The sequence below is a fragment of the Trifolium pratense genome, linkage group LG4 (assembly GCF_020283565.1).
Source record: "Trifolium pratense cultivar HEN17-A07 linkage group LG4, ARS_RC_1.1, whole genome shotgun sequence".
NCBI lineage: Eukaryota > Viridiplantae > Streptophyta > Magnoliopsida > Fabales > Fabaceae > Trifolium > Trifolium pratense.
This window is the reverse complement of record NC_060062.1, coordinates 52,271,821-52,298,799: the sequence shown is the minus strand read 5'-3', so window position 1 is coordinate 52,298,799 and position 26,979 is coordinate 52,271,821. Positions and strand designations below refer to the sequence as shown.

At 32.4% G+C, this 26,979-nt stretch overlaps 2 protein-coding genes across 5 annotated transcripts; both read right to left on the bottom strand.

Annotated features, from left to right (window-relative positions):
- Positions 1 to 1,113: 1,113 nt before the first annotated feature.
- Positions 1,114 to 8,502, bottom strand: LOC123881496 (cyclin-dependent kinase F-4-like). 4 transcript variants are annotated; one of them, XM_045930199.1, is made up of 20 exons: positions 8,299 to 8,499; positions 6,448 to 6,708; positions 6,322 to 6,374; positions 6,200 to 6,240; positions 5,715 to 5,843; positions 5,547 to 5,625; positions 5,392 to 5,460; positions 5,217 to 5,306; positions 4,995 to 5,133; positions 4,594 to 4,696; positions 4,449 to 4,501; positions 4,295 to 4,361; positions 3,886 to 3,994; positions 3,261 to 3,326; positions 3,084 to 3,152; positions 2,897 to 2,957; positions 2,658 to 2,774; positions 2,315 to 2,346; positions 2,036 to 2,111; positions 1,114 to 1,741 (listed from the first exon to the last, which is right to left on the bottom strand). In XM_045930199.1, the coding sequence occupies exons 5-20, from the start codon at positions 5,720 to 5,722 to the stop codon at positions 1,524 to 1,526; spliced, it is 1,356 nt and encodes a 451-aa protein (XP_045786155.1). In that variant the 5' UTR covers positions 5,723 to 5,843; positions 6,200 to 6,240; positions 6,322 to 6,374; positions 6,448 to 6,708; positions 8,299 to 8,499; the 3' UTR covers positions 1,114 to 1,523. The 4 variants fall into 4 exon arrangements, with proteins under 4 accessions (XP_045786155.1, XP_045786153.1, XP_045786156.1 ...); XM_045930197.1 differs by having other exon boundaries at positions 8,133 to 8,457; XM_045930200.1 differs by having other exon boundaries at positions 5,715 to 6,240; positions 8,299 to 8,502.
- Positions 8,503 to 19,463: 10,961 nt separating this feature from the next.
- Positions 19,464 to 26,674, bottom strand: LOC123881495 (mechanosensitive ion channel protein 10-like). The gene is made up of 5 exons (XM_045930196.1): positions 25,388 to 26,674; positions 22,560 to 22,683; positions 22,118 to 22,411; positions 20,512 to 20,714; positions 19,464 to 19,855 (listed from the first exon to the last, which is right to left on the bottom strand). The coding sequence occupies exons 1-5, from the start codon at positions 26,605 to 26,607 to the stop codon at positions 19,585 to 19,587; spliced, it is 2,112 nt and encodes a 703-aa protein (XP_045786152.1). The 5' UTR covers positions 26,608 to 26,674; the 3' UTR covers positions 19,464 to 19,584.
- Between the last annotated feature and the right edge of the window lie 305 nt (positions 26,675 to 26,979).

Below are 26,979 nucleotides of genomic sequence, written 5' to 3'. Positions count from 1 at the left end.
CCAAAATTTAAACTTTGAATGTGTTGACTACAAACTACTCAAAATAAACTTTCTAAATTTTTAACGAGTTCACCCGAGGCCCTATTATTTTCTTTTGGCAATAGGATTTTTTTTTTTTTCTTCATATTTTTCCGAATTGGGTCAAAACTAATACATAAAAACTCGCCAATAACTTTACCAGATGTTTTCTATTTAGGCCCCCAACGTATCTTTTATACCCAAAAAATTCAATTCTGCCCTTGGTCAAAACTTCGGTTCGTAGACTGGAGTTTTTTCTAGTTCATGTTCAGAAAAAATTCTGTTAACATAAACCGAATTTCTTTTCCAAGGCAAAAAAAATTCGGTAATAAAAACCGAAGTTTTTATTGAACGACAAAAAAATAAAATCTAGAGAGGGAAGAATCATGGGGGCCCTAAAGATAACACATCACTTTACATTGCGTCCTTGGACTTCGGCCCTCAACAAACTTTGCCATTGTGTTCAACAATGCAAAGGATTCAAGTATTGTGATCGAATCAAGACCATCTGTTAGATTGCATTCTATGATTCAATTTTTACATCTACTTTTTAAAAGTAATTAATTTTAGGCTTAATTACATATTTGTTCCCTTATGTTTATTTTAGGCTTTAATTTAATCTTTTACGTTTAAAACGTATCGGTCCCTTACATTTTAACCGTTTACATTAGTTAGTCTTTTCCGTCAGTTTTGTTACATGTGACAACCAGTTTACATATGTGGACAGACAGGTGGACACTTTGAACACACTAACACGTGTATAATTAAAACGATGTTAGTGACAAAATTAACAGAAATGACTAAATTGAAATCTAATGGAAACGTAAGGGACCAAAGGGTCATGTTAACTTGTGCCCTAAAGGCACATGTTAAACTACCTAGAAATAGAAATATAGTATTTAATGATTAAAATAATTTAATGTTTAGAGAATTGAATACACCACAAGTTCAATACTTTTTTTTCACATTTATCTTCTTAAGATGTGCCCTTAACGGCACATGTTAACATTTATACGTTTCAAATCACTGAGTTACTTTTGAAACGTATATCAAAAACTTGAAAATTCAAACATAAATATCTCATACTTGAAAAAATATCAGAAATTCAATACTTCAATATTTATTAAAAAGAATAACTTCATTACAATACAAGCTCTGCAAAGTTTGTGAAGATGATGGTGGTTGAACACTCCTCAGCAAGCATGTCCAAAAATAATCAATCATTACCCAACTAACCGTAACACAGTCCTATACTCTAATATTATCACAACATGTTGAATTGCATCAAAGACTAAAAAGCATCAGCATAACTGTGTAACAGGAGTTGGTGTATCGATGTACACGATGTACACAATACAAAGATAAAACGCTTAACAGCAACAAAAGCAGGAGTAGTATGTTACACTTCACCAGGTGCAAAGGCACATACTTCCGGAAGATTTGCACTCGAACATTCAACATATTGATCATCAATGAATTTTGGAGGTCGGCAAATACTTATCATCTCATCCAGCAACCCTTTTCGTGAAAGTTCTTCCAGTTGGAATCTGTTGGGAGGACCTGAGCAGGATGTTACCAGATTCAGAATTCCAATTAACTCCGGCCTTCATAGGAGGTGGACGGGTTTGACCCAAGGATTGTCTTCGAGTAGCCATTGACATGTTGGCTAACTTGTCAGCTGTTGCTGAAACTCCACGTGCAGTCCTCCACTTGTTTATAGAAGCTGCCAACCAAAAAACTTAACCATTGAGCTTATTTTTAGAGCATTGAAGCAACTACCTAACACGCCTTAGGCAGTGAGAGGTTGGATAACTGATTGTTCAAAATATTTATCATGAATGAAAAACAACCACTTGAAATGATTATGGATGATAATTGGCTTAAATTGACTGAATGACTACTACAGGATCATCATAAGCATTTATGTACTTTTATTGAACTCTCCCACAATTCAGGCACAACAATAAAAGTAAATATACAATAATAATTAACCACAAACATTGACAAAAGTGCTTACTCGGGCTGTCTTTTCCTGGCGGTTGATATTTTGATTGTTGAGTAGTCTTCACTGGTTTCTTATTTTTAATTCCATCCTTTAGCAGAACCGGAAAAAATTATTAGCATGATGGAATTTAAGAAAACAAGTCTATAGCGAACAACAAATCATCCAGCACAGTAAAGCCAAAAAAGATGCATTTTAATGTCATCGATAACAGATTGGAGGGGGGGGGGGGCACTAATTCCAAAGCGAGATGAGATGACAGCATGATAGAGAAAACAGAGAACAAATCATCACCTCATTTGCCATATCCAGCTTTCGTTGCACACCTGTAATAGAAATGAATGAGAACAATGTTCTATACAGTGAATAAGTGAAACAGAGCATGAGACAACAAAATGAATTACTTTTTGTATTTATTTAGTCCAAACCAAACAGGAAAAACCTAAGCTTTATTCATTGTTTCCATCAGTTATAACTTCACAATTGAAATAATGTATTGATACGGACATTTTCCAGCTTAAATACCAACAGTTTTTTTCTGACAGATTGAAAAATATGACTCCAAACTACAGATGCCAGGGTAAAAACAAAGCATGCGTGCATTTAACCTATAAATGGTTGAAACCAATAAGATTACCTGGAGCTAAAGCAGGACGTAATTTGGGGGAAGAAAAATTTGTGGCAAGTTTTGAATTAGGCAATGCACCAGAAAGTCTCTTGACCCCTTGTCGATCCACCGATCCCCTTATTCCAGCTGCAAGAATAAGAGAAACCATTATGAGTTTAGTATTACTAATTTATTACTACTTATTAGTATCTCTTCCAATTGAACCATAGCATGCCTTAGCATGCTAAGCAACACATGAAATTACATACCAGATGGAGGAGTTCTGGCTACTGCTCTGTTGCGAAGCGATGGAGGAATGTAAAAGCAACTCTACAAATTATTTTGAATAAAAACAGTCAGAATCCAGCATATAAAAAGCAAGATATAGTTTTGCATAGAAAAGATAGAAATAATTTCAGACAACTAATTGAAAGTATGAATTAGTTAATAGAAAACCTGGAAGAAAGGATGCTGAAGGGCCTCTGATGCAGAAGGTCTCTTGCAGGGATCCCATGAACATAGTGACTACAGATATAGAAAGAAAAGAACGGAAAAGGAATCAGTACTACTTAGTTGAGAAATGTAGGCCAGGCCCAAGACTGAACTGCTATGCAATGAATCAGTACTACTTACTTTTATAAGGTTGATTGCATCATCGCTTCTGGATGGAATCAGTAGAGAGAGATCTGCAGTAGCTAGCTGAAGAAATAAATGCATGGAATACAGTCATTAGCTGAAGACAATACATATCTTAGTATTATTTATTTATCACATTAATACCCATCTTAATATATTTAGAAATATTTATAGTTCATAAATAATATTACAGTATACCCATCTTAATATTATTTATTTAAGAAAATGCTAACCAGTGCCACTGGGGCGCACTAGTTAAGGAAACAAGTAAAGTGAATTTTTGCTTATAGTAGGAAATGGAGTAGATCCATGAAATATGTGACATGTGGTACTAGTAATTTATTTATCAAGCTTAATAACAATTAACAGTAGATTAGTAGAAAGCTTAAATTGCCACACGTCATACCTAGCACCATAATTATAAACTAGTGCCCTAAACATGAAAACTGGTAACAGTAGCTACATTCTCATCACCTCACTTCCTCTTCATGACCGAAAAGAAGTCTCTTGACTCTGTACGAGGTGAATGAGCGGCTACTTAATGAGAAGAAAAACACACCCGTAGAGAAAAAGAAGCCTTCTATCCTCTATTTGACGATACGTTCAAATTAAGAGAACTGACCTGTGGAAACTGATAGTTGATATCCCTAGCAAGTTTGAGACCATCAGTCCAGGATTCAGCAGTTGGACTACCTATCACACTGCATATTTTGTAGATCTCATCTGCTTCACTGCATGTACAGCCATAATCGAATAGTTTATTTCCAACCAATTTATTGCACAAGATGCTTAGACCAGGACTCCACTTGTACAGATACTATGCAGTAAACTAATTGCAAATTTCATTTCAACCAAATATTTGTGAAAATTAATTGGAGTCAAAGTTGTGAACATTGGTAACTTTTTTAAGAGTAGATTGTGGAACCAAAAATTTCTGAAATCCCTAACAATTATTTATTTCCTTTATTTAAGTAAAAATACCATCGTCTGGGAAGCTTTAGAAGCAGAGAGAAATATATAGAACATGATACCTGGTACCCGGAAATAGAGGACTGAGAGTGAACAACTCAGACATAATAGCACCCATAGCCCACATGTCTGGAAGATAAAAGAGAATATATAAATAAATGTTTGTATGGTACTAATGACATTACTACAAGTAATTATTCTATATCAGACACTTACCAACTTTGGAGCTATAAAGGGAAGACTGAAGCAAAACTTCAGGAGCACGATACCTGATTATAGGAGATTTTACATATCATTAAATAAAGTGCATTATACATCTTCCATAATATCATAATGATGTATTCAAGTTAAAGACACATACCACCGTGTGGAGACATACTCGGTATAGGGTGGTTGTGAGCTGATCTCTCGCACTAGGCCGAAATCAGAAACTTTGATAATATCCTTGGTGACTAACAAGTTTTCTGCAAAAAGTACCATACGTTGAATTAAACAGCAAAACTTTGCAGCACAGTAATAGAGATATGTGCAACACACCAAGCACCTAGTCTGTATTTTTCTCATGATATATAAATTAAATTAATCAGCAAGCCAAAAATACATTAAAAGAATATAATTTGAAAATAGAAAGAGTTAATGACTGAAGAAACTGCTAATATTATATACCTTACATGCTATATAAAGTAGAATTATAAATACACTTCTGTCACCATTTTATCATACATATTCTACCAAGACTACAAAAAAGTCGTGAAAAAGTACCAGGCTTTAGATCACGATGAAAGTATCCACGCTGGTGCATGTATGCAAGACCTTGGAAAACTTGAAAACACAAATTTTTAACTTCATCTTCAGAAAACGGCTTTTCCCTTTTTTTCATAAGTTGGTAGAGGTTACATTCCTGCATCATTCAAAATTGACCTAAAACAGTTAATATCGACTTCAAAACAGCCACCATTCTGCCAGAAAAATGCAGCCACTCACCATGTACTCAAAAACAAGGTACAGAATGTCACTTTCTCGAATAACTTCCTTCAGCTTCACAACATTTGAGTGAGTCATTTTTCGTAGTGACTGCCAATGGGAAATTAGAGAATAAATATATGCAGAAGCATAAACATGTAAAATAGGTTTAGGAAAGAAAAGTGAGATGTGACACCTTGACTTCTCTCAGGTTTACACACTCCTCCCAAGAGTAATATTTCTTCTTCATTTTCTTGATCGCAACCTGTAATTTTTGGACAAATTCAAAATGAATCACATGATCCAACTTCACATATAACACCAATACAATTCCAATTAAAGAATACTTACAACTTCACCGCTTTGCTTATTAATGGCTCTCCAGACACTCCCAAATGTACCATCACCAACTTCCTTAATTAATTTGTACCTTTGTTTGGGAAAGAAAGAAGAAAACCTTAAACAAAGATATTCAACAATAAAAAAATATAAATAGCAATTTCTGCAAAAGATAATCACCTCTCCATTGTTCCCACAGAACCCAAAGCAGATCTTTATTCAAAAGATAGGTGGTATTTATCTCTAGTAGAGAATGCTGAAAAGGAGTGTAAAATATTACAGATATCTACTGGTCCAGCAAAATTTCCACTGTCAATTCTTTGTCAAGGCAAAAAATTGGCAAAAATCAGAAACTTTCTGATGGAAGGGATGCACAGCCTTATTGATTAATACTTTAATAGACCCGTGGTATTATAGAGGTAGAAGGATGCAGGAGGTAGAAATGAACAATTAATGGAGATCATAATGACACTTCCTAGGTCTAACCGAAATGATTGATCAAAGCTACAGGATTAAACTCTAGCTAAAATCACTGTGACCCAAAACTTAAGAACTTCAATAATAGCCACTTCGTCTAGTCTACATAGATGTTATTAAAGAAATTTCAGGTAAAAACTATAATCTGCACTGTTTTAATGCTATTGCTTATCCAACGGCAAAGATACAGGCAATATCCACATCAGACACCAGTTTATCTACTTCATTCCTGTAGAAATAGGAAAAGGTTGAGTTATATTTTGGTAAATTAAAGCAGATGAAGGAGATAAAGACATGATAGATCTCTTACCCCCAGAAGTGGATTGTTCAGATGTTTCAACTGGATGTTGGGTCAGCAATGCACTGTCATATGAACACTTGTCAAGAAACAACTATTTTGAATGGTTTGATCCAAAGAAGATGAATAAGTTCTTACTTGTACAATTTCCCTAAAGATGCAGCACTTCTCTCAGAAAAAGTAAGCATCACACAAACTGTGCTGATTGCTAAAGGAGAATGGACAACTAAGTGCAATTAACAAAGGAAACCAAAAGAAATTCCCCAAGCATGAAGAACCGCCAGTCGAGCATCTCTTGAAATGAAAATAAACAATACTTGTGGCTGCTTGACCAGAAAAGAACTCCATCCATGTTTCATAAAATAAATCAGGAACCTTAATATTCAAATGCAGATCAACCTGCAATGAAGAGAACACGAGCAAACCTTAGATTACATTACTAATTCTATACCGTAAATACATATATGGTCAACCTAGATAGAAATATCATCAAAAAGTGGAAAGACAACAAATCAAGTTGATTCCAATGCTCTTACAACATCTAAATTAAAAGAGTATGCAGCATCAACCCCCAACTAAAATTTATCCAATAACATTTATAATTTGTTGCTATTCCTATAGAAATTTTGAAGTTTTTCCAGTGATAGAGAATAATAATACAATTATCCCACTATATCAACGAAAAAACAAAACTCCCGTACATGGAAACTACGAAGATCTAAAATGCTGTAATCTAATGAGTTAAATTAGGAAGGCGAGAATTAACATATCAAACTAATATAATTTGCTTTACTAAACTTCATATTACCAGCACACACGTAAAAAAAAATCTAGTCATTCCAAATTTCTGATTATTCCACAATGATAAATCCAGAAATCATCACACCCTACAGACTTAATAAACAAATTGTTCGTGTAATTCAGTATTGTTATATGGTGGCTATTGTGGCGCTATAGCACTATATCATAGTGGAATTTGAACATATCGCTGTTGTTTAATTATATGTTGTTTAGTACAAAATATTGTCAAATAGCATCTTAAGTGACGCTTTAGCACCGTGCATTGCAGAATTTGACAAACCGCTATTTTCCGTGATCTGCAATTGACTACGCTTACGTGACTCCACACATATGACGAGATTTAAGCCTTAGATTGAGCTTCAGACAAAAACCCATCTCCAAGCTTTAACTAACACAAACAACCCCCTCCCAAAAAAACAAAACAAAGATTAGTCAAATTAGTCCTTGCAAAGCCATGCAGGTCATACTGTCATATCCGTTTTTTCTTTTTGGTCTGGTAGCCTAGTGGCTGGAATTCCACCTTTTTTAAGTTGAATAAGTGGAGTGTCCAGGATTTGAACCCCAACTCCTCCATATAAAATGCAATGTCCCTACCAACTAAGATAAATTTACGGGGACTTGTCAAGATAATTACACGTGAATAAAAAGCAAGCAGGTAACAAGTTGCGCCGCTAACCCTGAATATGTACTCTATTGATCATATTAGTCCCTAATTTTGTAATGTGAGGCCAAAATCAACCAAAAAATAAATTTTGAAGGACATTAGGCATATACTATATATATATATACTACTATATAATCAAATCAAAGATTCAAATATAATATTACTATCCCTTAAAACATATAACAGAAGCAAACTCACCCACCACAAAATCCCATATCTGGGACACCCAGAATACAAAAACTATATAATAATCATCAATAGCATTGTAATCAAGCAAGTGCACAATAGTAGATCATAGAAAAAATATATAATTTCACAACAAATATAGCAAACAATTAAAGGCAGAAGAATAATTAACCCTTAAAAAATGTGGCGCGAAACCTAAAATGAAGGTAGCAATCTGAAAAAGTGGAATTAGATTGTAATAATAATGAATTTGGATCTGATTCAAAAATTATGCAAAGGAAAAGAAGGGAATGGTAAAGATGAAAAGGAAAAGGGGAAGGATCTGATAGAGAACGTGCCTTGGGGGGGGGGGGGGTGAAGAAGAGAAAGGGGGGGGAAGACCGTCTCGAAGGACGGACGGGAAGAGTTGGTTCTTCTGTCTCTCTCTCTCTCTCTTCCTTTACCACCAAAAAAACTAACCCTTCTTTCTTCCTTTTCTTTTTTTTCTATTTGCTATTTCTTTTTTCTTCTTCTTAATACCCTTCAATTCGAGTGGTGGCTATATGTTTGTGAATTCAATTTCTTTTTATTTTAGAACACTATTGCTTTGTTTGGATGAGAAGAGAAAGTTAAAGAAAAGAAAGTTATATAAAAGAATGTTAAAGGAAATGAACATATAGGGTAGCACATATAAAAAAAAAAACTTTAGTACATCAGAGATAAAATTTATAATTCAAACTAAATTAAAAATTACATAATAAATTAAGATCTAAAAAATATTCATTGACTATTAAAATTAGAATCATACAAAACATATAATATAATTTTTATTGACTATTAAAATTATAAGCAAAATATCAAAACTATTAACAAAAAGAAATAAGCAAAATATCAAAAGGGAAATAGAAACATAAAAAAGTGAGGCTAAAAAAAAATATTTTAACAAAAGTTTACTTCTTAATGTGACAAAGGTTTGTTTTTTCTAAAAAAAATATGAGGTTTGTATGTATGATACTTGTCTAGATTGCATTTTCACTTCACTATTAGTCTCACATTGCTAGTTTCATAAAAAAATTGAGAGGTAACTTGACTATAATTAAATTGGGTAAGGTGTTTTTGAAATGTACTGGAAAGCAAAGTGTTTGCAAATGCTTGTGAGGTTAAGTGTTCTCTCATTTAATAATGAGATGAATGATTCACAATCCAAGTATAGTAGTAAAAATAAATTATAAAAAGAAGCCTGGTTTTGAGTCGGTTAAGTGCAGTGGCGGAGCTAGGCCAAAATCTCGGGGAGGGCCGTGGTGAGTTTTTTTTTAATTTTTTATGGGAGCTATATATGAGATTATTGAGCGGTGTAACGTTACTCAAATGTTACACCGTTGTATTTTGATCTCTCTCCTTACACTACTCAATAGCGTCCTAATAAATACAAATTTTACAAAATTTATATTATATAAATTATTTATGTAATATTTTATACAAATTCAAAAATCATTTAATATGTTATTCAGACTCACCAAAATTAAATGTTTATATATTTTTATTGAATATCGTTAATTTTGATGTATCTTAATCGCATGAAATTATTATAGATTACTAAAATTATAAAAGATGCTGTTTGTGATGTATATATATAATAAAAAACTTTTTAAGTTTAGAGTAGATTTTATAAACAAAGTAAATTGTAAACAGCGCTTGAGAGTTGAAATATTAGTTAATATAGCAAAAGTGCAGCAAAATAAACGTTAGAAGGAGGAGTCGAAACCCCAACATCATCAAACAAAAAAACACTTCAAACCACCAGGCCACCCATGTTTCTTAATGTTAAAGTGAACATCTTAATAAGATATCATCAGGCAAATATATAATATATGCATATATACCTATTAAAATCGGAAATTTTGGGACGGGCCGCGGCCCTCCCCAGCCCTCAAGGAGCTCCGCCCCTGGTTAAGTGGTTCAATGCCCGGTTCTTTGCTCCCCCAGTTTTGTCCATTTTTAAAATAAAAAAAATTCTGGAACCGTTAAACTGCACTGGTCGGTTCACCGGTTTGACCCGATTCCTCTCAGATTCAACCGATTTTGTGCCGGTTCGTTTGCTGCCTGTTTTTCAGGCCAAACCAAACCGCATTCATGGCCGGTTCACGGTCCGATCGACCAGTCCGGTTCTGACAACTTTTGGTCCATAAGCAACATATAAATAAATTGGTAGAAAAAGGCATTATACTACTGCACATGTGAAGCGGGGGCATTATTGTAAATTTGCGGAATTCGGTATGCATTTCGCTCAGATTTGGGGGATGAGTTTTGAAGGTAGGTCCCACCAATATGCTACTTTCATTCCTCTCTCACATTGCAACCAAACAATGGAAACACACATTTCAATAAACTTTCAATCCTTCCTACTATCTATCCATTCACTTTCCTTCAAACCAAACAATGTGTATATTTTAGAAGACTAATAGAGACTCTTTTCGTAGAAATAAAAATAAAAGGTCTTTATCACCAAAAAAATAAATAAATAAATAAAATAAAATAAAGGTCTTTTGGTCAAAATTTATAAAAAGAAATTAAAAAAAATATCATTTTGTCCTCGTGAGCTTAGCTTAGTTGGTAGGGACATCGCGTTATAAATGCAGGAGCTGGAGTTCGAATATCGGACATTTATCCACCTTTAAGGTGGAATTTCTAGCCACTGGGCTACTTGACAAAAAAAGAAAAGAAAAAAAGGCTTAATTAGTAAAATGGTCCCTTAAAGACATTTTTGGTTTCAGATTGGTCCCTTAAAGAAAAAAATGTCCAAATAGGTCCCTTAAAGAAAAAAAAGTCTGAATAGGTCCCTTAAAGACATCTCCGTTAATTAGTTTGGTCCCTAAAAAGAGGTCTAAATAGGACCAAACTGATTAACGGAGATGTCTTTAAGGGACCTATTCAGACTTTTTTTTCTTTAAGGACCTATTTGGACATTTTTTTCTTTAAGGGACCAATCTGAAACCAAAAATGTCTTTAAGGGACCATTTTACTAATTAAGCCGAAAAAAAACTATTCTTAGGTGGCTTCAATGAATCCTATTATCAACTCTTCACACAAGACATGAATTTTTTTCTTTCTTTTTTGACAAAATCCCTATTAGATACTCCACCCGGTCACTATTATAAGAAAAAAAACATTTTAAGTTCATTGAAAAAGTATATCTGATCTATAATATAGTTTGTATGGTGATGAAAAGAGCATTTAAAGATGGGCAAAAATATGTGATTTAGCTTGTATGGTGATGAAAAGAGCAACAACATTTATACGATAACTAGGACATCGACCCGTGCGGTGCATTGGTCTAATTAGCAGTAAGATATGTAATTATAAATTACGATATGATAACTGCAATAATATAAGGTATATGAAAATTTTTGAGTAACATTAAACGATAGTTCAACAATAGTTTTGGATAAATATTCATACAAAGGAATATAGACCACATTCGAAGTCTTAGTCGTATCTTCGCTGTCATCGTCAATGATCAATATTTTTAATTATTCTCTAGAAGTAACTCTTGAAATCGCAACATACAACTGACCATGTGAAAACACTAGCGACGGAAGATATATCCGAACCAATGTTTTAAGAACCGGACCGAAGGTCGAACCGTTGTGACCTCCGATTCAAGGTTCAACCGGTCGGATCGGTTCAACCGTTATTAAACCGTTTACATTAAACCGTTCATATAATTTTGAAGTTTGAACTTATTTTACCATAAAAAAATAAAAATAAAAAATCTTGTACTTGTTTTATATATGGAAATCTAAAGATTTTTTTCTTAAAAAAAAATAAATCACATTGGGCTTTTTTAAAAATTAAACTTCTAACTTTCTATGACCCAAATTTACTTCTCTATATATATATATATATATATATAGGGGGCTGCTAACTTAGACCCAGTTGGGTCTAAATTAGCAAAGTGCACCTTTTCAGTTGGACCAAAATACCCATTCTTTTTAATTAATTAACCAAATTACCATCAATGGACGCGGATCCAGTGTCGCGCGCGTACCGCAGGACCATGGTTACAGGCCGTTGATTTCCATCAGACAGCCAAGATCTGATCTCATCAAGACTGTCTGATCAATCAGACATCCCAGATCATCCGAATCCATCAGATTCCAGCGCGTGCACCACACTGGATTACACCCTGGAGAGAGAAGAATCTACTTTTTAAAAGCAGGACACGTGTCGCTGTCTGATTAGCTGGGCGTGATTTTTTTCCATTTAATACTTTGAACTCAATTATTTCGTTGTAAATTAATTTATTATTTTTTTTTTTATACCAAAATTCATAAATTTTTTTTCTCTACAAATAGAGATTTGGTTCGTTTGATTTGGACACAGAAAAAAAAACCCAATTTTTCACTACCTTAATCTCATTTTTCACTACCTTACATCAACTCACTGAAACCATTCTACCAGGAAAATGGTTTCAGATTACAACTCTCTGAAACCATTGTACCAGATAAATGGTTTCAGAAGCAAACACAATTAATAAATTACTCATTGAAACCATTCTACCAGTAAAATAGTTTCAGAGTACAACTATGTGCAACCATTCTACAAGCTAAATGGTTTCAGAAGCAAATAACTAATAATCAACTTACTGAAACCATTCTACCAGCAAAATGGTTTCAGATTACAACTCTCTGAAACCATTGTACCAGATAAATGGTTTCAGAAGCAAACACAATTAATAAATTACTCATTGAAACCATTCTACCAGTAAAATAGTTTCAGAATACAACTATGTGCAACCATTCTACCAGTAAAATGGTTTCAGAAGCAAACATTAGTTTTTAATTACCGTTTTATCTCATTTAATTAACTAAAAATAGTTTCAGGTCTCCAAAAATTTCATAAAATATACCAAAAGTTCCAGAATATTATCTACTATTTTCCTGGTATAATGGTTTCATTGAGTTGGTTGAGTGGTGCGTGTTAAATTACAACACACAAGTAACGTATTTAGTAGACAAAAAATGAGATTAAGGTAGTGAAAAATTGCATTTTTTTTTCGGTGTCCAAATCAAACGAACCAAGTCTCTATTTGTAGAAAAAAAAATTATGAATTTTGGTATAAAAATAAAAAAAATAAAAAATTAATTTACAACGAAATAATTGAGTTCAAAGTATTAAATGAACAAAAATCACGTCCAGCCAACCATTGTGTGACACGTGTCCTACTTTTAAAAAGAAAATTTTTCTCTCTCCAGTGTGTAATCCAGTGTGGCGCACGCGCTGGAATCTGATGGATCAGGATGATCTGGGCTGTCGGATTGATTAGACAGTCTTGATGAGATCAGATATTGGCTGTCTGATGGAAATCAACGGTCTGTAACCATGGTCCTTCGGTACGCGCGTGACACTGGATCCGCGTCTATTAATGGGTATTTTGGTTAATTAATTAAAAAGAATGGGTATTTTGGTCCAATTGAAAAGGTGCACCTTGCTAACTTAGACCTAACTAGGGTCTAAGTTAGAAAACCCCATATATATATATATATATATTAGGCAAAATTACACTACAGATCCTTTATTTTATTTTTTTGTAACACTTTGGTCCTTTATCTTTTTTTGTAACACTTTGGTCCTTTATCTTTTTTTTGTAACACTTTAGTCCTTTATTTTTTTTATTTGTAACATTTTAGTCCCTTTTTTTGTAACAGTTTGGTCCTTTATCTTTTTTTATTTGTAACACTTTGGTCATTTATTTTTTATAAATAAATAAGATAAGGATCAAAGTGTTACGAAAAAAAGGATAAAGGACCAAATTGTTACAAAAAAAAGATAAAGGACCAAAGTGTTATAAAAAAATAAGATAAATGACCTGTAGTGTAATTTTGCCTATATATTATAATAACACACTAGTAACACAAACCCTAAAAAACTAAAATAGATGCACAGCACAGCCGCCTCCCCCCTTTTCTCTCTTCACGTGTTTTTTTTTTTCAAGGAAAATGGATTACTAGTTTTTAATTTATTCATGTTATGACATTGTTATTGTTTTGTTATTTCTTGTGTACCTCTCATTTCTTCTTCTTCATCTACTTCTTCTTCTTCTTCTTCTTCTTCTTCTTCTTCTTCTTCTTCTTCTTCTTCTTCTTCTTCTTCTTCTTCTTCTTCTTCTTCTTCTTCTTCTTCTTCTTCATTCCTTGTGTTCCATAAATAAACTTCCCTCTTTGTTCATGAAAAATTTGGAAGAAAATGGAAAAATTAAGGGTACATTTTTTTTACACAGGAAAAGTTAATACTTACTAAAGATGAAAAAAATAAAAAAAAGTGAGCATTTGTTTGAAACTGAAATTAAAAAAAAAAATAGAAAATGTTTCAATTCCATGTTTAGCGTTTCCGGTGAAAAGAAAAAATGAAAACAGAAAGGAAAAAAAAAAGAAAAATTCGTTTTTTAAAATTGAGTGAGAACCAGCCGGTTTTCTAGAACCGTGACCGGTTCACCGGTTTGGACGGTTCCCACCGGTTCACTCCGGTTCATAACGGTTTTTTACCGGTTTCACTGACTACTGGTTTTGGCCTTTCTTCCGGACCGGTGCTATGTCCGATTCACGGTCGAACCGGTCGAACCGGTCGGTCCGGTCCGGTTCTTAAAACATTGATCCGAACATGCTTTATTAAAGATTGTCCCTATTTAAAAATTGTCATCGTAAAAGAAATCATTAAAGAAAATTGTCTTCGTTGAAATTTAAAAGAAATTCTTACGTCAGATGGTGTCAGAGAAAATCTAGGAATGAAAACCTGATCACCAATATTACTTCCTGAAATAATTTTTTCTTCGAGAGCACGTTTTCCCAATCTTGTAATAATCAGTTTTGTTCCATTGCATAATCCTAATTTTTTATTCAAATTCCTTAATAGCATAACAGGAACTCCAACTTTAAGTCTCAACTTGTGATTTGGGAGTCCCGATGTAACGACCCAATTTTCAAATTATTATTTTTATGTGTTAAAATATTTTATTTAACGAGGCATTTTAATTAAGTTAATAACTTGAGTTATTTATCGAGTACTTTAGTTATTAAGCGAGTAGGGAGAGTTAACGTGTTATTGGGCCAAGCCAATGGGCTTGAGGCCCAATGGGCCTTGTAAGCATGAGTGGGGCGGCCATATGGCCAAGTCAAGAGAGAGCATTTCATTTCTCCCATAGTTCTTGTGTTCTTGAGTTGAAGAGAGGAGAGCTTAGGAGCTAGGGCAAGAAGAAAAGCTAGAGATTCGAGATCGTCGTCGAGTTTTCTTCGAATCCAGGTATGAGAGTAGGTTCCACAATCGTGGGTGACCCGAGGAAGGGGAGAATGTCGATTTCTCCTCACCCGAACTTCCTCCACCCCATTTTCGTTTTAGCTTATATCGGATTTTCTTGATGGAATTCGTTCCTAAGGTTCTTAATATGTTTAACATGCTTTTAACATGATTAATGAACGAAAATAATGCATAAAAACGAGTTTTATAACAGATTAAACTCAAGAACTTTGTGTTCTTGAGAGTTTTGATGAAAAAGTGTCAATCCTTATTTTTTCGATGTTTATGAGGTAGATCTGAGAAATGGACTGTCCTTTTGTGTTTATCTATGTTTGTTATGTGTGAATACAAACTCTTCTGGGATTTATAACATGAAAAATGGGATTTTTGGGTGATTTGGTGTAGAAATCGCAGGTTTTGAACTGTCCTGACAGGAGGTGTTCGCTCAGCGAACGTGTGGCGAGCAGCTCGCCACAGCTCGCCACGAGCAGGTGCCTCTCTGGCGTTGTTCGCGTAGGCTCGCTAAGCCTTCGCTCAGCGAATAGTTCGCTGAAGCTCGCCAATGCTCGCCATGAGCAGGTGACTTACTGGTGAGGTTCGCCATGTCTCGCTAAGCCTTCGCTTAGCGAAGGCCTCTGATTCTGCAACTTTTGTTGATGTTTTACAGTGCTTGTAGGCAATTGTAACTTGGTGTAATGGTATTCTTACATGATTCTTGATGCTTGTTGATGCTATAACAATTGTTAATCATGTATGATGTTGTAAATGACGAATATTAAGGTTTTGTTAATCTTAATAATGACGTATGTTGGATAGTGTCCACATAGTAAATGACGAGCTTTATGCTAAATAATTGTTGGTGAATTCATGAAAAACATATACATGCATTCATGAATTTTGTTGTTGTATATTGGATATTCCAATAAAGACGGATATCGGATTATATTTATCCGATAAAGACGAATATTAGAGGTGAGATACTCTAATAAAGACGAAACGGTACCACATGCATTAGATATGTCTAGGGTGACATTGCATGAAGTTGACGCATTAGAATGCATTAGGTTATGTGTACATTTATGTGATAAGTGATATGTGACACATACTTGGCTAATTGTGATAAATGATGATTGATGTTGGATATTCGATTATATGTGTTTATATACTTATAATTGAATGGTAGCTTGTTGATGAATATGTATGAATGTATGATATATGCATGATTATTGAAGAAGTGTTTAAGTACTCTTTTATTTGCACTTATATTTTGATTATGTGATCTAACTCTCATGCTTTGTGTTATGTGCTGGACCGTTGGGGGTTCAGATTCTCAGGTTGAGGATCCCGATCAGAGTTAGAGGCTGCTCGTGCTCGCGTAGTGCGCTTTTTGGTGAGGAATTTAGCTTAGACTACTCCTTAGATATATTTTATATATCTTTTTGACTGGGTTGTATAGAATTGCTTTGATTAGGTATTTACCGGGTCGGGTTATTCGTTTGAATTGTATTAAGCCGTGATGGCATATGTGACCTTGCTAATCCCTTACTTTTGTTGTAAACATAATATCCTTGTTGTCGATATGGCCTAGAGCCTAGGGATATTATGTGAACAATTTGGATATTGTATGATATGCACTATGTTAATTATTTGTTTTTAATTTCCGTTGTGCTAGCATGACGCGTTTATGCCGTGATTTCGTATTATAACATGTGACGCCTGAATTTTCTTAAGTGTTTTATTTATTTATATTTAATAAATTCGAGTTAAGGGGTTTGGGTGTTACACCCGACGTAGAAATCGTGTTAAAAAATTCGGGAGTATGAACATCATCCACTGTTTGACCATCTACATTATGTGTGAGTGAAGTATCATAACTCAAATATGTTTTTTCTTCACTGCGAATTAAATCCAACATATAATCATTTATTGTGTCGACTATTGAATTTTTAGGAGCTAATATGACTCTATTTTGGAAACACGTACGATAGAAGCAAGAATCACATGAATTTGGAATCAATAAATCTGATGGAATGTCAAGTTCTAAATCATCGTCGTTGTCATCTTCATTTTTTCCATCGCCAACACCCAAAACTCATTTAGAAAACAATCTTCTTTGATCCGGAAAGGTTAGGATACATTGTTAGTAAAAGAAACAAATGTGAATCAGTGATTTTTTTCGTAATTAATAATATAGTCACGTTGATATATACCTGGAGTCAACTACTATTTGCATAAATATCACCTTGATATATATATATATATATATATATAGGGAGGGATCAAATTACACTGGTGTAACATTTGAGTAATGTTACACCGCTCAATAACGCTTCAACGAAGACAAATTTCACAAAATCCACCGTTGGATTGAAAGTTTATATCATATAGATCATCCATATCCAATTTTACAAAAATCTAAAATCGTTTGATATGTTATTGAGACCGATCAAGATTAACGCTTTATGTGTTTTTATTGAATACCGTTAAGCTTGACCAATCTCAATAACATATCAAACGATTTTAGATTTTTATAAAATTTAACATGAATGATCTATATGATATAAACTTTCAATCCAACGGTGAATTTTGTAAAATTTGTATTCGTTGAAGCGTTATTGAACGGTGTAACATTACTCAAATGTTACACGGGTGTAATTTGATCCCTCCCATATATATATATATATATATATATATATATATATATATATATATATATATATATATATATATATATATATATATATATATATATATATATATATATATATATATTTGCAGTAATACGATCAACCATACTCCCCAACATGAACAAACTTTTAAGTTCAGAAAGACATAAAAAAAGTATATTTTTCTTAGCATGTTTAGTTAAAAAAAGTAACTTTTAAGCCTAGTGATTTTTTTCTTTCCGTAAAAAAAAACACTAAGAAAATGGTTAAATGTTTAGTTAATTAGTAAATTTTTTTTTTGATAAGCAATTAGTAAAAAATATTGAATTAGGATAAAAAATGTAAATTTTTTCGAAAAATAAAACATTAAGAAAATGTATGATTTGATGATTTGCTAGATTTCTAATTATCAGTTTTTTAATTATTTAAACTGTGCAATGTAATTTGATGGTGTTTAATTGTTGCATTAAATCTTTCATATGAAAATCGATGGTTCTTATCAATTATTGCACATAATTTTAATCACAATTGGATACGACATTATGTTATCAATTTTAATTGTAATAAATCTTACCTGTATTGATGAGAGATTTAATTGATCACTTACCCTAAGTCGCTATATTTTTAATATAAATATAAATGTAAGTAGCACTGATTAAAAATTTAACTCGTCAAAATTAATCTCTCCGATCATATCAAAAATGTGATTAAAATTACATTAATTTCTCTCAGTCCTTCGTAGCTAGATGTGAACCGTGGAGGCCTTATTAGTGAAATTACATTATGTGGAACTTATGGTTGATTTACAAATAGTTGTTTACATGTTGAAGTCTCGGAAGGTAGACTGTGTCAATCTTAGGTTGGAGCTTACATCAAATTACAGTAGAAGATTTTTGCAATTATAGTGGGAATTTAAGATTCAACATACCTATTATTATGAAGCTAACGGGTGTGTCGTGTGCGGACGCTCAAGCCAATCTTGGGTGTTCGTTAGGTTCTCCTTAATTTTTATAAGTTGTGTCCGACTCATATTAGTAATTAATTTATTTGTTGCTTATTGTTGGAGTTAGTTTCCCTCCTGCAATAGTTATGTAGTCTTTCTCTTTTGGGGCTTTTGTTTTATTTTGAGTAATAATAAAAAAATCCTCATTGACATATTTAATAGGGTTTGGTTCTAATTTCTATTTCGGTACACTTTGTGCTGAGGAGATTAATTTTTTTTTACAAATGCTGAGGAGACTACTTGAATTTTTATTATATTGCAGTTTTGCTTGCTAAAAAAAAAACTGATTAAGAGGGCATTTCAAGCAGCTGTAGTGGATAGAAGATTTTTTATTGTTGAGGAGTTGCCAACAATACCCCTCCAATTCAACAAACCATCACCAACACTTCAACAATACCCCTTTAGCTTTTGTCAAGATTCATGGGATTTCAAATATTCACCGTCAATTTCAAGTATCTTAACATGTGGGGCACATGTTAGCATGACTCATAAAAAAAAAAATCAGAGCAAAAATATGATCACAACCTATTCTATTCATAATTAATAACAAATGCCACCATAATTTAGTGAAAATTAATTCAAGCTTATAAGAGATGAAGTTTCAACAAAAGATCATTTAACAGTTCTTGGTTTGATGATTATTATGATAATTCACTCTAAAAATCAAAAGAAATAAGTTTGTTTCATGATTGAAACAAATTTCTCCCATTTCCAATATTCATTTGAGTGAGATGGATTTCTTGAGGAAGAAGATGGTACTTGATACCATGAATCTCAAACATCTTTTTCAACTCCAAGATGAGTTCTGATATTCTAGTGCTTCTCTCACCATAGTTTTGATGGTTAATGGTGTGTTGCACACATAAACATAACCTTAACTTGTCCACATGATCTATTTGTTTTGCCATCACACTGTGCTTTGGATTCCAATACTTTGGTTTGCTCTCAATGTACCTAAATTCATTATTAGTTAATTACCCTTCAAAATATCAACAAAAACAATAAAAATAATTGTCCTGCTACTAACTTAAACTACAAGAAAACAAGTTATTTTTGGCATTTTTTTTACAATTGGACTTTTCCCTCAAAACAATAAAAATATTTGTCTTGCTACTTATGCCCTTTTCAAGGGATTTTTTCCTCGAAAATTTGAGCCCTAAACTATAAATAGTATTAAATTCAAATACCGAGGGATTTTTCTCTCAGACATTTGAGCGCTACATTAGAAGAAAAAAAAATTGAACTAGTAATTGAAATTCAAATACTGAGGGGGAGGTCATTCAAAATCTAAAGCATGTGTTAGTAATTCAAATTCCGAGAGAATATTTGATTGGAAAAATGATTTTTTTTTTACCACATCTTGTTATTGTTTATTTATGGGAAAATTACCTCTCAAAAACAGTCCCTCAAAATTCATTATAACGAGACTATATCAATATCTTAAAAATTCAAATTTCGATCAACTATCTCCGTAGAAAATGTTTTCTGAGGGGTTTGAAAACCATTTTCTTGTAGTGTTACGTATGATATCGAACTTATAATAAAGTAGCAACAAGTAAAAAAAAAAAAGTTTCTCATAATAAAAAGCAGAATAAAAAAAGAAAACTTACATTTTTATTGATTTCTTGAGTGTAATGATAGTCTCTATAGGAGTTGTGACATCAATGGTGAAATCAATTGCATCACACATCTCTGGACTTCTATAAAAATTGCTTATTGGCTTAGTGAGCAAGACAGCATTAGGGTAATATATTTTCTCATTGTCATATCGAAGAAACACTGTTGTCAAGATATTCATTTCTTCCACAATCATCTGTAATTAATTAGAGACAGAGTACATATAAATGAATGTGGAAATGAAGAAAAAAAATTGTTACTACTTACTAGAGATGATGTATGTGATATATTATGTTAGTTAGAAGGCGGATTCTAGGGTGGGAGACCATGATAAGTCTCTCACTAATGAGTCATGTGTTTTGTGGACTGAATTGAATGTGTACATGATATTATGATGTACTGTCAGTATTAAATTTTTTTTTTTTTTGAAAAAAAAGTTTTTGATATTTTTTTGGGAAAAAATTATCGATTTTTTTTCCGGAAAAAGTTTCGATTTCAGATAAAAACAATTCCGGAGTTTTTCTGGAAAATATCCGAAACTTTTTTCCGAATAAAATATCGGAACTTTTTTCCCGAAAAAAGAACGGAAACTTTTTTGTTCAGACAAAACCTCCAGAATTGTTTTTATCTAAAATCGAAAATTTTCCCCCGAAAATCGGGAACTTTTTTCTGAAAAAAAAATCAAAAAAATTTTCCCCAAAAAAGATCGAAAACTTTTTTCCGAAAAAATCGGGAACTTTTTTTCAAAAAATAGAAAATAATAAATACTGACAGTACACCATAATATCACGTACACATTTAATCCGGTCCACAAAATACATGGCTCATTGGTGAGAGACCTATCATGGTCTCCCACCCTAGAATTCGCCTAGTTAGAATTGGTAAAAGCATGAAAAGTAGTAGAGATTTTATCTTAAAATCAACTGGTTACTTAGATTACACAATGTAGCATTTAAATACACTTAAGCGTTAAAACTCTTGAGGAGAACTTTAATTCTTAATTGCTTATTGTGATCTTATCCTACTTAAATGATTATTCTCTGAAGTTCCAAAAAAAGAAAATCACATAATGCAACTTGAAATAGTTTTTGGATGCAAATAAATCACATGATGTTAAAAAAAAAGTTTGATGTTGCAACTTTAATTAATAATAATTTATCATTCCTCAATTTTATATTTTTTAAGAAAAAAAAATTTGATACGTTTCTTTGTTGGTAAGCTATGAAGCACGAACAATCTTCGGATTATGCGTATTTCAGTATCGAACATGCATCGGTGTTCGACACCGACACGACACATACACTTATGATAACATTGAATTATATCTTTTTGTAAGTAGGAAAATGCCAACTTATTATGTTAACTTGTTCACGAATCCAAGTTATTGAAGTTAAAATATCTTGCTATTTGTAATCACAAGCATAAGAGATCTCGGTCGTTCAATCAAAATCATATAGTTAATATTTTTACACAAAGTCAAAATACAAACTATCTGGTTTTGATACTACGATCGAGATATGTTGGCTATATATACTCACTATGAATTTTGGCCGCATCAAATCCAAATCCTCATGCATAAATTAGAGGTTGTGAAATTACCTGAACACCATCAATAACACAACGGTCTCCAATATCAAAAGGATGCATGATGAAGACAAAGATAATAGCTTCCAAGACAGTTTTGCAAGTGCCTTGAAATGCAACTCCTATTAAAACAGTTTGTGTGATACAAAACAATATTATCTTCATTGTAGCTACTTCCATCACCAAAAGTGTCACAATTATTATTATCACACTCACTACTGCACTTGCTAATTTGTGAAGTTGTTGCACTGCTGTTTTTGTATCATTCAATGATTGTGCTAGTGCTTTTCTTTCATAATATGCTCGAATCTGATTACAAATTACATGATAATTAATTAACAATTATCAATAATTTACTAGTACTTAATTTAATCAATTGAACTTTTGAACCAACACATCTAGACATATATATGGTTGATATATATTGACAAGTGAGAAAATTTTAAGCAAGGCTTACCACCCAATTTCTAAATGAGGATCTGCTAATTTTTCCAGTTTCAAGAGCACCTTCAAAGAGTGGAAATATGGTATGTATCTCAACCCTCTTCAAAAATCTCATGAGATCTTCCTCTTCAATATACCTTCAATAAATTAAAAATACCATTTAACTTTCATTTTTTCTTACAGGTCAAACTTAGGTCTTACAAAACCTAATCGGCCAAATATATATTAAGTTACTAATTTAAATATTGTACAATCATATGATATAAACTTTTAAATAGGTTAACAGATCATATCAAGTCTTCAAAAAGTTAATTTTGAGCTTAAAAAATAAACCTTTGACATTCGACTTTAAAGTTTTTGGCAGGTTAGGCTTTATCTCATTGCAATCAAACAATCTAGTAATCTTAGCATGATGGGTCAATTCACATTATAATTTAGGTGAATTAAGTTTGGAACACAAGATGAAAATGTGTATCAAAGTCACGTGTTGCCAAATTGGTAGACCATATATCAAAGTCATACTATGTTGGAAATGATTCTTACTTTAGGAGAAATGTGAAGTTTGTCTAGTATATTATAAGCTATAATGTTTGGACCTACCTTGTACTTGGTCATTCATTGATTTGAACAATTTGGAGTAATTCAACCAATTAGAGGGCTTTTGAACTCAAGATTAATAGAAGGCGATCGTTTTTCTTTCTCCGTCTTGTTCATATAGACAAAATATACACAACGAGAAAATATATTTCTGTAAAAATATATATTATTGGAAGATATCTTTTATCGCTAAAAGATATCTTTCGATGAATGGGTGTATATCTCGAACAATTTAGAATAAGAAGAGCGATTACTTGTTTTACCCTAATAGAGATATTTGGAGTTGTGATCTGGCCCACCATAGGAGTGATGGTGCTTGGAGTTGGGACCATTGAATAGAAATGGTCTTTACCATTTTAGTGCTAATTGTTAATGATAAACGAAAGAGAGACAATGACATTGCACTATACATAAACATGTAATGAGTTTGGTCATATATGGTAGGGTTGGATTCAGTCGGTGCCATGGAAAGATTATTAAAAAAAAAGGTACTAGTAAAATGCTTCAATTTGGTTGGACTTGGTTAAAAAAATGGTCAGAATCTGAGCACTAAAATGCCACAATGAGAAGGAAAATAAATATAGTATGGGATGGACCAGAATTTATTTTCCGACGGGGACATACATCAAGAAATGAAGAAATAATTAAATGGAGCTATCATGTGAATAAATGAACTAGAAAAGGTAATTATTCAAATATTGGAGCCAATAGCTATGAACCTAGCTACGACATTTTTGTGTGGTCCAAATTAATTCCCATTCACCCAATTTTGCAGTGGATTACAGGTAGGGAGGTGATCATATCCCTTATGAGAATATTATGAATGTTTTATCTATGATAGAACTTAGAAGGGATTATCCTGAGTAACTTCATTTAGTTGGTAAGACCATCGCATAAAATTATCAATTTTTATTGATCAAATGTTTTTTTATAATAATAAACAACAATTAAAATATTCAATTATAATATGTGCGTACACATGCCCACTTATTAATTTTTTTACTAAGGATAGCGTAACACTTATTACTAAATAGTAGTAGTAAGGATGAGTCAGAAAAATTGGAGATCCTCCAATTAATTAGTCGTATGTGTGGTTGTTTTTTGTCTCTCTCTTTATGAGGGGTCTTCTTCTCGTTGTGGTGCTTCTAGGGGTTCTATAGTTTGTTGGTGTTCCCTTATAGTTTAATTTGCATGTTTGTTTTACTTTGTGTTACCTTAGATATCGTTGGGTTCTGGTGGAACGTACGTACCTCTTTGTTGTTCGGAACATTTTCTTATATTTTTTTTCGTTTTAATGAAAATATTAATATATAATATATTTGTCTTTAAAAAAAAAGTTGTAGTAAGGATGATAATTTGTTTTGGTTTTTTTAAAAAATGATTTTTATAGTATTACATAATTTTTTGTATAAAAGTTTTACAAAGAAACTTTTTATAAAAGCATTAAATAAAAATTTGATTTGAATAATTATTCTTAAAATGTTATTTTAGGTATTTCATCATTTTATTGAAACTTTTTTTGAATATCAAAATTTCAAAAAATCACTTAATTTTGAAGCCATTTCAAATAGATTTTCATAAAAATCATTTTTGAAACACAACTTTTTGCAAAAATTGTGATTTTGACTATATGTTTTGATCTTCAATAATGTATTTTTATGTTATATGATGTCAAAATTAGTGTTTCAATTTTTTAAAAAATGAATATAATTTTTTTTTATATTTTGAAAAACGGTTTTATAAAATATATTTTAAAAAATACAAAAAAAAAACCTATTTTTTTAAAGCTGAAACAAACAGACCCGGTGAATTAAACTTTTTGCATTTTAATTTGTTGACACTTACTATATATGATCCTTAATTTGTTGAAACAAACATTCAATTTTGCTTTTGATACAAACATTTTTCTCAAGAAAATATGTCAACCAACACCTCTAATAATCACTTTTAATCTATATAGCTTAATTAGTTTATTAAATATTTACATCTAACTACATATTACGACTCAATTATTTTCAAACCTTATAAATCTGATACAAATATCAGTCTTTGTATATTCATTTTATAACAAGTAATTAAGAAAAGATTAAGATATAATTCATATAGAAAAAGTTTAAATATCAATAAAAATGATAAAAACAAAAAATGAATTTAATCTCCAATTTTAGTGGTTCCAACACTTGAAGGACAAAATTCAAATTCATGCAACACTTTGTAGCAAGTTAATTAATAGTAAATACTTACTTAGCACCAGGTTTAGCAACATTGTTGAAAATCTTCTGAGCACAACTTCTAGCTTCCCATTCACTACTAATCTCACTCTCACTATTACCAAAATCATCAACAGTCCTAGAAATGGTAGACAAACCTGAAGACCTAACATAATTAACAAGCCTTTTAACACTCCAAGCAGAACCACTACTCTCCATACTAAGTTTCTTCAACTTCTCCATATCAATCCTCCTCGAACCAAATCTCTTCATCTTCTTCCACCTCCCCGCACCCACTGGCATCGTCTTCGATCCCAACAAATGATGCTCTTTCGATATTTCTTCTTTGTTTTCAACCGGTGGACCCGACAATGCATCCAACACATAATGATGAAAAACACTCTCTTTCATCCTATCAAAATATGTTGTCACATGAAATGAAGAAGCTAACATTTTTACCAAAATAATTTTCACTAGCCAAATTGTTGCACCTACTAAAACCGCGACAAGGGCTTGAAACACTTTGTTAAGGAATTTATGGTTTTTCTTTTGGACATCTTCAAAAACTAAACTCCAGTATGACATTAAAACGAGCCCTAACCATAAACAATTACGAATGCTGTTTCGTAAACCATAGATGAAATATAAAACTTTTTCTCTTAACATGAAGTTTCTTAAGACGAAAAAAACGGTTAAACTAACCAACCAACTTGAAAATAAACGGCCACTAAATGTGACCATTGCCATTAAACACCATTTCCAAACCTCTAACCCTAATATATGCATGTTTTTTATGCGTTTTGCTACGAGAGAACAAACCAAACATGTTAATATGTTTATAAATAGTATCCACTCAAAAACTAGCCTCCACTTCACTTTAAATTTTTTCTTTTTGTTGTTTAACTTTGGATCGTGCAAAGCCTCATCGTAATCATCTTCCGATTCTTCTTCCTTGTATTCATAGTTATTGTCGTCTTCGTCATCAGAAGAAATCTTGTATGAAGGTAAATGAGTGTCTTCTTCTTCATCGGCGGTAGATAGTTTGTTGCGGTGTGGATGACTGTATTCAAGGATTCGAGATTTGGGTTTGGAGAAGCTTAGACGGTTAAGGGTTTTTGCTCTTAAGGGATGTTTGGGCTTCTCTTGATGAGGTTCAGTGTTGTTGTGAGTTTCAGTTTCCATTGTGGAAGGTTTAGGGTTGTTTTGTTGGTCAATGAAGAGAACAACATGATCTGAGGATCTTGTTTTCTCCATTTTAGTTGTATAAGAGAAAAGAGAATAGCTATAGCTATATAGAGGTGACACTGCACTAAAATTTAAGAGAAATGTTATCTAGACACATTTTTGAGATAAAAATACAATATTTAGGGACAATTTAGTCATTTCATATCTTCTATCTTCCACCATCATTATTTCTTCTCTACCAACTTATACTTTTTTATCAGGGAATTGTCATAATTGCCCATAGTTAAAAGTTAAGTTAAAAGTTTAGAAGATATTGTTTTCTAACGTGTGGTTGTGCATGTTTATTTCTTTATTGAGCTTAATAGTCCACCTATTTTAAAATTGAACTTTTTTATCTTTTTATTTTCATATTTATTGTAATTTTGGTCTTGGTTCATGTTT

Excerpts from the sequence above, each read along its gene's own strand:
- LOC123881496 (XM_045930200.1), bottom strand. Across the intron at positions 4,502-4,593 it reads GAGTATGTCTCCACACGGTG|GTATCGTGCTCCTGAAGTTT; the intron begins GTATGTGTCTTT and ends TCCTATAATCAG. Across the intron at positions 2,958-3,083 it reads TTCAGCATCCTTTCTTCCAG|AGTTGCTTTTACATTCCTCC; the intron begins GTTTTCTATTAA and ends AATAATTTGTAG.
- LOC123881495 (XM_045930196.1), bottom strand. The coding sequence starts at position 26,607 with ATGGAGAAAACAAGATCCTCAGATCATGTTGTTCTCTTCATTGACCAA. Across the intron at positions 22,412-22,559 it reads CCTCATTTAGAAATTGGGTG|ATTCGAGCATATTATGAAAG; the intron begins GTAAGCCTTGCT and ends ATTTGTAATCAG. Across the intron at positions 19,856-20,511 it reads CTCAAGAAATCAATAAAAAT|GTACATTGAGAGCAAACCAA; the intron begins GTAAGTTTTCTT and ends TAATGAATTTAG.